The sequence below is a fragment of the Ruditapes philippinarum genome, unplaced genomic scaffold (assembly GCF_026571515.1).
Source record: "Ruditapes philippinarum isolate M1 unplaced genomic scaffold, ASM2657151v2 ctg11601_1_1_1_1, whole genome shotgun sequence".
Taxonomy (NCBI): Eukaryota; Metazoa; Mollusca; class Bivalvia; order Venerida; family Veneridae; genus Ruditapes; species Ruditapes philippinarum.
Genome location: NW_026854279.1, coordinates 30,970 through 45,015, shown reverse-complemented (window position 1 = coordinate 45,015; position 14,046 = coordinate 30,970). Strand labels below are relative to the sequence as shown.

General features: G+C 34.4%; 1 protein-coding gene across 1 annotated transcript in view; it reads left to right on the top strand.

Annotated features, from left to right (window-relative positions):
• The window catches only part of LOC132739638 (adhesion G protein-coupled receptor L1-like), a 42,551-nt gene extending 28,942 nt beyond the window's left edge, over nt 1-13,609 (top strand). Inside the window, exons 10-13 of the mRNA XM_060727389.1 lie at nt 875-959; nt 11,969-12,304; nt 12,522-12,602; nt 13,324-13,609. Coding sequence (XP_060583372.1) covers nt 875-959; nt 11,969-12,304; nt 12,522-12,602; nt 13,324-13,538 — 717 coding nt within the window. The 3' untranslated portion in view covers nt 13,539-13,609. The remainder of the gene's footprint in view (nt 1-874; nt 960-11,968; nt 12,305-12,521; nt 12,603-13,323) is intronic.
• Nucleotides 13,610-14,046: the final 437 nt, after the last annotated feature.

The following is a 14,046-nucleotide window of genomic DNA, read 5'->3' as shown; positions in this document are numbered from 1 at the left end:
TCAATGCAAAATGACCTCTTTATTTTACACGACATATTTGTAAGAAGTAATATTGAATTTAAGAAAGATAATCTAAATAAGCAGGTCTTTTGTAATCATTATCCTAAAAGTAGAATAACCTCGGGTACAATATGAATTTGGTATGGATAATTTAGACTAGGAAATTAACAAGGCTAAATTTAATACAATATGGATTTGATATGGAATTTCCGGTCTCAGAACTTTAAAATAAAGGCTAAATAGGCTACATATTAAATTGATGCGGAGATGAGGAAGGAGTGGATGAGAGAATGAAAACGAATATAGATTAAGTAATTATTTATGATATTGGAATATCACACAGTGCAGTCATTGGTTACATTTCATAATGTGTGAAACAAAAAATTACAACTTGTTTATATGAAAAACTTTTGCTCGTTAAATAACTTGTATCACTACCTATGGCCACTTTTTGAGACATTTGGGGGCCTGTAAGAATTTTATGATTATATAATATTTATCCGGTATGATGATCCTATTAACATCACAAATTCTTTCTCTTTAAGGTTTGTGAAATTGTCTGTAAAATGTGATAATATTTCTATAGAAGCAAGTTATTGCAACTGTGTGTATAGTAAAATTAAAAGTTAGCTAGCAATCAATGAGTAAGCGCAACGGTAACGGATCACAGCCTTATATGTGTGTATGGTCTATACGTAAATTAAAAATCCTTCAAAAATTGACATAACTCGAAAGTAAAGGCAAATGTTGATTAAAATTCAGCCTAACTCCTCTCTCCCTAAGGGTTGATTATTTACCAACGCACCCACAGCTTCCCGCTATTTTTCTTACCAAGTTGCTGATGATTTTTTTTATCTTCATAAAAACATTCCAGTTGCTACTAGATGCATACGTTATGTATAATCCAGTCAAACAACCGTCTATACATAGCCATTATAACAAGTCACAGACAGCTGAACGTATTCATTGTCCCCCAAGATCATTGATTCTACAATCTCTAATGTTGAGAATTGAATACCCCCAAAAGCCGGTGCTAGAGGGGCAGATAGAATTCTTCTAAATCTGGTGGTAGGGACAGTTTGAATACTCCTTAATCCGGTGCTAAGAGGGACTTTTTGAATACTTGTTAAGTCGATGCTAGCGGAAGTTTGAATATTGCTAAAGACGGTGCTGGGCAAATTATATACTCTTAAAGCCGGTGCTGATGGGGGAGATTGAATATTCCTAAAGCCTGTGCAGGGGGCAGAGTGAATACTCCTAAAGCCGGTGCTTGGGGAAGTTTGAATATTCCTAAAGTCGGTGCAGGGCAGATAAAATATTCTAAAAACCGGTGCTGATGGGGACAGATTGAATACTCCTAAAGCAAGTGCGGGGATAGGGGGCGCATTAGACTGTCTCACGAACAGATTAAATAAAACCCAGTCTGCCGTTTTTTATGTTGGGGTGGATATCATGGCTTGAGGGATCTCCCTTTGAATTCATAAATATGATACTCCTTACTTTTTACGCAACACACAGGGTTATATAGAATACAACTATTAATTGATCATAGTCATATTTTTGTTGCTTAATTATCTGCATAATACAAAGATTATTATTATATACTCGTCATTTGTACTATTTCAGTATCTCTCCGACCCCGGGTTGTTTATAAACCCACAGAATTTCCCTACTCGAGATGCACTGAACACAGTACAAACCGAATGACGTGTGAAAAGCTAAATATCAGTAAAGGTTGGTAAAGATTTCTCTGAAATAATTTTATGATACTGAAGAATCTGGATTTTTCTTTTCGAAACACACATATTATACATGTTATAACATTGCACATGCAAGTATTCCGTCCGTCCGTCTGTCCGTCCATTGTCTTGTCCGGAGCATAACTTGAAAACCCTTGGAGATAATTTGTTTAAATCTCATACAGTGGTAGAGGGCATTGAGGGGGAGTGCAGTGTCAAAGAACCATAACTCTATTTTGCCCTGTTTTTGAATTATCTCCCCGTATAGAAAAATATTGTCCGGGGCATAACTCTAAAAATATAAGAGATATCAACATGAAACTTTGTAGGTGAATAGATCTCAATGGGTAGATGTGCAGTGTATAAGAACAATAACTTTTTTGTCCTAATTTTCGAGTTATTGCCCTTTGTTAAATTCAACATTTTGAACTTTGTCCGGAACATAACTCTAAAACTATAAGAGATATCAAGATGAAACATTGTAGGTAGATAGATCTCATTGAGTAGAAGTGCAGTGCAAAAGAACCATAACTCTGTTAAGCCTTATTTTTCAATAATCCCTTTTAGAAAAATCATGTACTGGACATAGCTGTAAAACTATAAGAGATATCAACATGAAACTTTGTAGGTAGATATATCTCAATTGGTAGATGTGCAGTGCACAGGAATCATAACTCTGCCTTGATTTGAAGTTGTCCGGAACATAAATCGGAAACCATAAGAGATATTGTTACGCTACGGTCCAGCTATATGGTACCAGGCCCCTTTAATCTTCTTAAAATGTGTGGTAACGTGCTCAAGACTTGGTGACCAATAATCGGACTAGACTGTAGAGAACGATATTGTATTTACGAACAATGAAACGATCGCAAATATAACGATGTTCTATATATAATAGAAATTGTTAGGGTTAGAGGGACTAATGATACTTGTTTCGGACGACTGTCAAAGTCTATATATAGAGATCTATTTAGCTGAAATATGCTATTACGACATCTATCAATAGTGGGCTACTCTGTATGGCTAGGACACTGTACTCCACAGTACTTGATAACACTTCCTTACTTCTGGAGATACGCCAGTTTAAGATTAAAATTGAGTTACAAAGAAGAAAGAATGTTCATAGTTTACTAATTTAATTAGTGTTAAACTGTTAATAAATTCAATTGTCAAATATTCAAATAACAGTATTGTGAATAACATCAACACATGTATATAATTCAGTCTTAAATATCCGATAGCTATGTCTAACATAGACTTCACATAAATTATTACTGCGACTGCCGTTTAATTTCTATTCAAAAATATGACAATGTAAATAAAAAGTTTGGTCGAGTCATTGACCGTATTAATGTGAAACAAAAATTATAAAGTTCTTATCAATTATTTATAGTTAAATGTAAAATAATAATCTAAAGACTCTGTTTTATTTTGCCTTAAAAATAAGTAAAATTTGCCGTTCAGAAGAACACAGCAATAATGTAGACTAACCGAAAGTTAAATAAAAACTGACTGAAGTTGATCGTTTTCTGGCCTATTTATACCAAATCTGAGAAAACGAACATAAGAAGGTTCGAAAAATGTTCAACTGTACGTTTTGGTCGGTGGACAATGTTCGACGTTCAAAAACTGTACATTTGACGTTCGGAAACGATCAATTCCATACACATAGAACGCCGCTGTCAACCAACCGAACGTCCGAACATCAACAATTCTTAGCTAAAGTTCTATGAAAGTTTACGTAAAAATACGATAAATTGATACATATAATATTTATAAAAATGACTAGTACCATGGATTGACTATAAGTTTGTTGCTTTTGATGAAACATAACTTTGAAACAATTTGTTTACTGAGCTTAAACAGCAATTGCTATTGACAACGGAAGTCACACAACCCATAATGCATCAGCGAACAACAACAACACCTGTCAAAGTTTATCGAGTAAAATTAGAATAAATGCAACTTTCTAGCTAAATGTACGCTGATTATACGAAAATATGTAAACAATTCATGAAATAAATCATTTTTCTTTATAATTCTGACATTATTTATAGTTGTCAGTCACTCAAATTAACAAATGAAGCGTTTATCTGTATATGCTAAATGTAAACAATGTCGATAATGACATACGACCTGAGTAAACAAGTGAGATTATATCAATATCAACAAGAAACTTTGTAGGTTGATAGATCATAGTAATTAGAAGTGCAGTGCAAAGAACAGTAACTCTGCCTTGCCTAATTTTGGAATTATTGCACTTTGAACTTTTTCCAGGGACATAACTCTGAAACCACAAGAGGTGTACTTTCCTGTGTCCAAAACCTATTCGGGGAGCATCATCCGGCTCAAACCGGGCTCTTGTTTACTAAGTCAAGAGCAAATTCCTGTAACTTTTATGACTAGGTCAAATACTTTTTGAGCTACGTGCGACACAAAATGACAACGGACGGACGGATGAATGGACGGATCGATGGACATGGCCAACATTTGGGGTTTATGTGTTTTTCTTTTATCTTTATGCGGCATTTTTCCCAATAAACCAGTAGAATTTACCACATAAACCAGCCGGTTTATGGAATTTCCTCCTTTTTAGCACGACTACTCGATAAGAATAAGTAAAGCTATTGTAGTCACCCGAGCATCGGCGTAACCACTTATGTTAAAGTTTTTGTAATAGTTCAAATATCCATTGACATATGGCTTTGAAACTTTGCACACTTGTTCACCATCATGACCTCAACCTGTAGACAGGTGGAGGTTACTGAATCAAGCATTTTGAATCAAGAATTATGCCCTTTTTTTCGATTTAGAATTTACGTAAACATTTTGTAATAGTTCAAACATTTTCAAAGTCCATGGACATATGGCTTTGAAACTTTGCACACTTGTTAACCAGCATGGCCCCACCATGAAGACAGGAGGAGGTAACTGTATCAAGCATTTTGACAGAATTGTGCCCCTGTTTTCGACTTAGAATTTACGTTTTGTAATAGTTCAAATATTTTCAAAGCCCATTGACATATGGCTTTGAAACTTTGCACACTTGTTCACCATCATGACCCCAACATGTAGACACTAGTAGCTCTATGATGCATTTTGACAAAATAATGGCCCTTTTTCAGCTTAGAATTAACTTTTATATACATATTCTATTGACTTATTTTCATATTATATTGATATCTGGCATTGATACAAATTGAAATTTTATACTTTTCTTTGAGAGCACTATAGGACTCTTGCCGTGGCCTATAACTGTAACATGGATTTAAAGAATTTTTTTGCCATTTTGTTAACTTTGAAAATTTTACATTATCAAGGCTCTTTTACTATCAACCACTAAGAATAGTCGAGCGTTGCTGTCCTACCGACAGCCCTTGTTAAACTAACATTGTGAACGGAATGCAGCTCATAGATCATTGGATGTTCGCCCGGACGGACGGACAAGGGTTAATCTTAATGCCCCCCTCCCCTATAGTGAGGGTGCACAAAAATCGACCGGATCTAGTATTTTTCGCGCATGCGCAACCTGTGTAGGGCAAAGCTCATCGCCCTACTTAGAAATGCAGTAAAGTTCATAGACATATCTGAATCAGATATCGGTTAAAAGTGAAACATATAAATAAATAGCTTTTTACAAAAAAGCAAAAGATGCCTTTATAGCTTTGTGGAAAAATTTATATAAAAGGATATGTAAAAGATGATTTTTACCCAGTCTGAACATGTCTGACTTGCAAATCATTTAGGTAATTGTTATAAAAATGTGGAAATATGTTATTTTAATCAAGAAAAAAGATCAATTTTATTCTTCTGGAAATGGTTCATGTGAAAATACTATTTTGATTTATTTACCATACGAAGTTAATTTGAAGTTAATTATCATTCTGATAAAAAGAGAACAAGTGATAATGCATGTTTATGAATATGTTTCTAGTATTCAGTTTACCTTATCTTATTTTTCATGCAATTGGCAGTGATGGCCAACAGTATATTACGTTTAAGATATTTTACAAAATATTGATAACTAAAGACAATTTACCAGATAGGTGGCACAATATCACATTTTATCCAGTTTATCGTCACACATTTTAAAAATCGAGGTAAATGCATTCAATACAATTTGTCACTTCACGAATATAACAAAAAAATATGGGACAAAAAAGCGTTGCACTACATAGAAATGTAAAAGACAGTTCATAAGCATTTCCGAGTAAGTTAAAGTAAAAAGTATGAAATTATAAAAATGCCTAATACAATTTCACAAAAGATGCCTGCATGGTAGCTTTGAGGCCAAGATTGACGTATATCTCGTCAGCAACTTGTATAACGAATTCATAATATTGCAGATTGCTATTGACAACAAGATGATAAGCAAATCAAGCACTTTTAGACTTTCTGTCAAAGAAGCGCGGGAATAAGATAACATTAGAGTACGTTCACCGGCTACGCGAACGTTGCGCAAAAGAAAGAAATTCAAGTATAAAGGCATATAGTAAATCTATAATGGTGTAACAAACTTACATCACATTTTGATAATCAAAAAAGCGTTGCACTACATAGAAATGTAATATAAAGTTCATAAGCATTTCCGAGTAAGTTAAAGTAAAAAGTATGAAATTATAAAAAAACCTAATACAATTTCACAAATTAAAGATGCATGGTAGCTTTGAGGCCAAGATTGACGTATATCCCGCCAGCAACTTGTATAACGAATTCATAATATTGCAGATTGCTATTGACAACAAGATGATAAGCAAATCAAGCACTTTTAGACTTTCTGTCAAAGAAGCGCGGAAATAAGATAACGTTAGACGTTCGCCGGCTACGCGAACGTTGCGCAAAAGAAAGAAATTCAAGTATAAAGTCATATAGTAAATCTATAATCGTTTAACAAACTTACATACACATTTTGATGTTCAAGTTCTTAGGATACTTTACACGTAAATGCAATCAGATAGATCAACTTGATCAGTTTTATGCTTGTCCATTCCACAGGAAATCAGGATCTTAACTGACAGGGAATACTGGGACGTCCCATTTCACCAGGTTAAACACCACTTTTTTTCGTTTAGGGCAATGACCACCACACTCCTCCCCGTCCTATCTGGATAGGCGTGCTGTAAGATCAGACCTTTCTTGTATCTAATTGAGCACTCAATATGAGCCTATTGAATGACTACCTGAATTCTTACCAGTACTGGTACTGTACATGTACTAAATAATTAGGTAATTATCATAAAACAATCACCTGAGCTGCACAACTACGACTTAATCACCAAAGCAACCAACAGTGTAGAATTCTACGACTTGTTAACATGGGGTTGCCGGGATATAAAATTTCCCCGTAAAAATCACTGATTCAGAGATATTGTTCGGTAAATAGTCGGCCACTTGCAGAGAAATTAGTTAGTTAGATCGACTTACTGCCGAGATATGATAAAAAATTGTGTTAACATTGGCTTTAATACAAAATATTTTAATGCATAAAATTTCTGTTCATATAATTTAATTATAACTCTATTCGGAATAGCATGAATATATACTTGTTGCTCAAAGGTCTACAACGTGTCATTTCTCAAATAAAGCCAATCATGAATTGTTTAAATTTGTTGGATTATGAATCTTTTTTTAATTATAATTAAATTTAATAAGCAGAAAAATAGTTTTTGTTTTATAGTATCGGCATATTTTAACAAATTGTTTGAAGATTCGTTACTCGCTATTGGGTTGTACAATAGTTTTAAGTATAAGAAATTTTAACTTATAGTTTTATCACGCACACGGAATATATTTTCCGTGATTGCTTAATTTCTATTAATTTAATAATTTATACAGTTGCTTAATTAGTGTGTCGGAGAGCAATTTACGGCAATCAAATACAAAAACGTCTAAAATTACATTCTGATATTCGATTTTTTCATTGACATTTTCCAGCAAGTAAATGGTCATGTTGGTAGGAAATACTTTTTACTCTGATATTTGCCAACAACAATATCTGCAGGCTTCAATGTCACACAAATGATATTTATAAACTAAACTCATTCTTTGTCATCGACTCCTGAATCATTTAAGGAACTATAGACATTGTTGCTTTGAAAAATGAAAGTATTTTCTCGCCTATGCGCAATCTGCGTGGGACAAAAAAGCGTTGCACTACATAGAAATGTAATAGAAAGTTCATAAGCATTTCCGAGTAAGTTAAAGTAAAAAGTATGAAATTATAAAAAAACCTAATACAATTTCACAAATTAAAGATGCCTGGTAGCTTTGAGGCCTAAATTGACGTATATCCCGCCAGCAACTTGTATAACGAATGCATAATATTGCAGATTGCTATTGACAACAAGATGATAAGCAAATCAAGCACTTTTAGACTTCCTGTCAAAGACGCGCGGGAATAAGATAACGTTAGACGTTCGCCGGCTACGCAAACATTGCGCAAAAGAAAGAAATTCAAGTATAAAGTCATATAGTAAATCTATAATCGTTTAACAAACTTACATACACATTTTGATGTTCAAGTTCTTGGGATACTTTACACGTGGATGCAATCAGATAGATCAACTTGATCAGTTTTATGCTTGTCCATTCCACAGGAAATCAGGATCTTAACTGACAGGGAATACTGGGACGTCCCATTTCACCAAGTTAAACACCACTTTTTTTCGTTTAGGGCAATGACCACCACACTCCTCCCCGTCCTATCTGGATAGGCGTGCTGTAAGATCAGACCTTTCTTGTATCTAATTGAGCACTCAATATGAGCCTATTGAATGACTACCTGAATTCTTACCAGTACTGGTACTGTACATGTACTAAATAATTAGGTAATTATCATAAAACAATCACCTGAGCTGCACAACTACGACTTAATCACCTGAGCAGCCAACAGTGTAGAATTCTTCGACTCACTGAATCACCTGAGGTGTACACTATGTAGAATGTATCAGAATGAATTGTTACCAGTAGTACCCAGAAAAGAATTAACCAAAACTAATATCTAACAGTCACCAACAAACTCAGAAACCTCCTTTAGGTCTAATTGATTCACTGAAGACTTATCTCTTACTACTGTCAAAACACTCTAACACACTCATGCACTGGTTCAAATTCAAATGCAAGGATATGCAGCCTATGTCTAGTTACTACTGCAATATCTTTCACATCTACCAGCTTAATAGCATGAGCATCCTGAGAATTAAACCCCAAGCGTAATTAAAAGAACAAAGACTCCTGACTCAGATTTATATTAAATGTCCAACAAGTAGCAACCTCCACACACAAGCTGTGAAACAACATTAAAATGTCAACACTGAATCATAAACCTCCAGTTTTATTTTCTTACCTCCCCAAAAAAACAACACATTTCCTTTGATAACTGTTAAAACTCTGACTTTGTTTCAAGAACGTAAACTAACATACTACACCATGACAATTACTACTTCTGTTATACAAGATGCTAATTCTATTTCTGCCATAAGAAACAACTAACAACGCAATCCCATATTGTACTGACATTTATAATGATCACTATTATTAGAGCCTGCATCCAAATAGGTGTTCATGCAAACTGTCAAAGTAATTGCTTGTCGGCCTAACAAGCAACGTACTAAATGACATAAAAGGTCCTCCAGTACTTGCTGACCTCATTCACGGCAGTGATCTTTACTGACCAGCAAGAAGCTGAGCCTTTTCTGCTGCTACCTATACCCAACTGTTTCTAACTGGCAAGAGGCAGGATTTAAGTCCCTAAGTCTTATTCTCACTACAAGGCATTTCCCTAAAGTTGATTTCTTACATGGCGCTCTGGGTCCAATCACCCTGATTACAACCTGACTTCCCGGATCAATATCCTACCTTATATTCATCAAATTCTCTTCTCTCACTTAGGTATTAAAAGAACAACACATTAGAATAAACATGATTTTGAGCCAACATTGTAGTCTTAATTAAAACTTTAAGGACTACCCTTTGACCTTAGCTTGGTCAACCTTGAAAGCTTTTTTGTGCCCCCCACTTTATTGGCGGGCATTTAGATTTACCCTTGTCCGTCCGTCCGTCCGTTCACTTTTGTGTCGCACGTAACTCAAAAAGTATTTGACTTAGAGTCATTAAACTTTACAGGAATGTTGATCAGCATGTGTAGTTGTGCACCTGGGTATTTTTGTCTCGATATTTTTAGTATTTTCAGAGATATTGCCCTTGACTTAGCAAAATTTTGCAATTTTCAACTTGTGTCGCATGTAACTCAAAAAGTATTTGACCTAGAGTCATGAAACTTTACACAAATGTTGATCAGCATGTGTAGTTGTGCACCTGGGTATTTTTGTCTGGATATTTTTAGTATTTTCAGAGATATTGCCCTTGACTTAGTAAATTTTTTCAATTTTTCAACTTGTGTCGCATGTAACTCAAAAAGTATTTGACCTAGAGTCATGAAACTTTACAGGAATATTGATCAGCATGTGTAGTTGTGCACCTTGGTATTTTCATCTGGATATTTTTAGTATTTTCAGAGTTATTTCCCTTGACTTAGTAAAATTTTGCAATTTTTAACTCGTATCGCATGTAACTCAAAAAGTATTTGACCTAGAGTCATGAAACTTCACAGGAATATTGATCAGCATGTGCAATTGTGCACCAGGTATTTTCGTCTGGATTTATTAAGTATTTTTAGAGTTATTGCTCTTAACTTAGAAAATTTTCAACTTGTGTCACAAGTTACTCAAAAAGGATTTGACATAGAGTCATTAAACCTTATGGGCAGGTTGCTCAGCATATTTAGAGTTGCGTCTGGGGTTTCACTTGTGGATTTATCCAGTATTTGTAGAGTTATTTCCCTTGACTTAGTAAAAAGATTGACAGAACAGTGGTGCGATTGGGGCACCCGTGTCCTATGGACACATTTCTAGTTCAAACTTATTTTCAAGTTCCACAACAGCATCCCAAGTTTCCCCCAAAGTCACAGGAAAATTTTAATCTTTTCAGGAAGACTGAATAACGTAACATCAGTACTGATTGAGGGAAAACCTTCACCTTCCACACCTTTTCATAACGTTTGCTTCCGTCCAAAATATGGGGCCCTCATGGATCTGTTGGTACTTCACGGACGCACTAATTTTGGGGCTTGTTCGAAGCCGTGGATGGATCATGTATGTAAACACAAAAACCCACAAGTTGGTCCCAATAAACGCAAATGGCAAAAACCCTACATTAACCTGACTGTTATAAATGGCTTTTATCGGCTAAGGCAGCAAAACTTATGTATAAAATCATCAAAGAGATTCCACCGGGTTTTTTGGACCCAAGCTTTGGGACAAACCCAAATTTTTACGAATATAAAATTTTTTTATTCCACTCACCTACACAATTCTATAATATTGTGCCTAACAGTAACTTCAATAGGCAATATTAAAAGAATATTGCGCTTTGAATTATGCAATTCAAAAAAAATACCGCACCTAAATGAGCAATATTTTGTTAATATCACACTTCAAAAATCCTCTGCAATTTCCTTTCAAAAATTGTTAGGTTTTGGGGATAATAATAGAAAAAAATGATAACGTTATCAAATATCCTTAAAAGAAACCACAATGGTACGATTACCTTAAGTTGGAACAGCGACTGGTAGTGTCTTAAAAATTAAACACAGACCCCAGCTAGAATCGAATCACCCCTGCCACCATTATAGTCAATCTATAATGGTATAAAAAAACTTACATAGATTTTCAAGTTCTTTGGATACTTTGACACACGGATGAAATTAGATAGATTAATCTGAGCAGTTTTATGTTTGTCCACTCAAAAGGAAACCAGGATGTTAACTGACAGGGAAAACTGGGACGTCCCATCTCACCAGGTCAAACACCACTAAATTTCGGTTAGGACAATGATCACCACAGTCATCATAGCGGTGTAACTTTTAACAATTTATTTGAAATAATGTCTTTCGAATCGAGAAATATGCCATTAAGAACAAAAAGAAATTCTAAATTTTATGCACCGTCTACGATGAAGAAGTACTTTGTTATTTGTGCGCAGGTATATTTAGCATCGTAAAGAAAGTGTTTAAGCCAATTCAGAATTCAGATTATTTATTTGTATTGTTATAGATATATGTATTCAGGAGACTAGCGGGGAGAACTGCAATAGATAATCTTTTTTTTATTTATTTCAAATGTCAGTTATGTTTATATAAACTTATGTGTACAATGCATTTTTGGTCACAGAGAGACAAGAAAAACAGAGCAAGTGGCCACCAGGTCCATACGCCATACCAATGTCGAGGTATGGTTGTCCGGAATCATGGTCTCGTGGATGGTCAAAAGGCTTTTTGAAGATCAACATGACCGTTTTAGATAATAGTCTTGAAAGTAATTCCTCTGTTTCGGAGTATAATTCCGTGAACATGTATGAAAACCATGACTTTTTCAATTCACCATTTCGATCTGAAGATGTGAAGATTTATTTTTGCGTGAAATTCCGGAATGAAGTCACACTTGATCAAGAACAATGGATTCCAGGAAACTACAGTATTTTTAAGATTGGGTCATCGTGTCCTACAGGTTAGTATACATTAAAATCTTTTTCCTACTTGAATAACGAAATTTAATTAAGCCGGTTATTGCCGGTATGTCTGAGATTGCACGTTCGGTTAGACTCAATGAAACGTGTCTGTCAGTTTCTTTTCCTTATTCAGTTGCTCTTTGCTCAGGTATATCTGCTAGAATGTCAAACGAGCAGTGAATGACCATTTTAATCCCTCTATCATTATTTTTCTAGATTTCGAAGAATCAAGCAAAACACTTCCTGTACCTAGCCATGTGTCGTATGGACTCGTTCCTAATATTACAGTACCGAAAGGTTTGTGTGCTAATCACATTACTTAATATTTGTTTCGTGATCTTTTCTGCTGTGTCGAACAAATAACAGTTATAGAAAGTTTGCTAAAAGGGCGAGTTTTCAAAGAGAAAAATAAGCATTTAAACTGTTTGTATCATTTCGTGCTACATGATATTCTTCCATTTGACATCTAAATGATAAAACGCCTTGTCCCTTTAAGCAACTGCAGTGAGGTCGAAATCTGAAAACATTAAAATAAATCTTACATTGATCAACTTGGGCATTTAAAAGAGAAAGATTTGCAAGAAATCATTAAGAAATGTGCTCAGAAATGAATTGAAAATCGAATTTGTGTGCTATTCTAATATATGTTGCAGTGAAAAGTGGTGTTAAGATTCTCAATTTTGGTCAAATTTTACAATTAGAATGATTATAATTATATTTTCTGAAACAGTGGGGTAAGCCAGTTATCTTAAATTTAATTTTGCACACAGGTTATTGGTCTAAAACTACATAAAATGGAACATTTTTCTCGGGAAATTATTTCCAGTTATAGGCCTGTTGTCAAAAATAAAATCTGTTGAGCCCTTTTAACGTAGGCTGCGTTGCATTTTTATTACTGATCTCTTATACATCAGACTGATTATATTATTTCTGTAAGTTTTGTTAATGGTTTTGTTTACTATGTACACTATTGTTATAAATATATGCCAAAGAAACACATTATTTTATTCTATTAAAGGTTCATCGGAAGAGTTTATCAACATTTCCATGTGTAAAAGAAAACAATTTACTGACACGAGAGACAACAACACAATTGTAACATTCAAAATGTTGGAAACCGATTTTATTCTTGAAAAGGCAATGTTAAATTATTTTCTTTTTTCTATCACTTTAATGCAAAGTGCAATATTTACAATTGTCGGCAAACTTAAAGATATAGATTTAGGAATTTGATATCACTCAAGGATATCAACAGCTATCGGAATACATACATGTGTTTTCTTTGTTCACAGTCTGAATCATACTTTCTTCTTGGAGGGAGGGTGAGGCAGGGGACAGCGACAGGGGATACATTAATACATTATGTCCTTTAAAGAACAAACCCCATTTTTTTCTCAAAGTTTTGTTGAATTGTAATATATTTTCATGAATTTAAATAAAATATTGGGGATTGACCCAATAAATTTATTTTTCAAATGTTTTAAGATTTAAAAGTAAAAACAATCTTAAAAAAATAAAAAAGGCTTTTTCCCCTTTTTTTAAAAAAATTTGAAGTTTATTTGGGTACTTTTGAAATGAAATTTTAGCAGTAAAAAATAATTTTTTAATGGACGAAATGGTTTTCCCCTTTTAAAGAATTGATTTTACAACAGGCCGTTTGGCCCTTAAATTTATCTGTATCAAATTGCGAGCGTTTTATTTCCTGTGGCGTGTTTCCCCGGCCCCAAAACCCCTCTTTTTT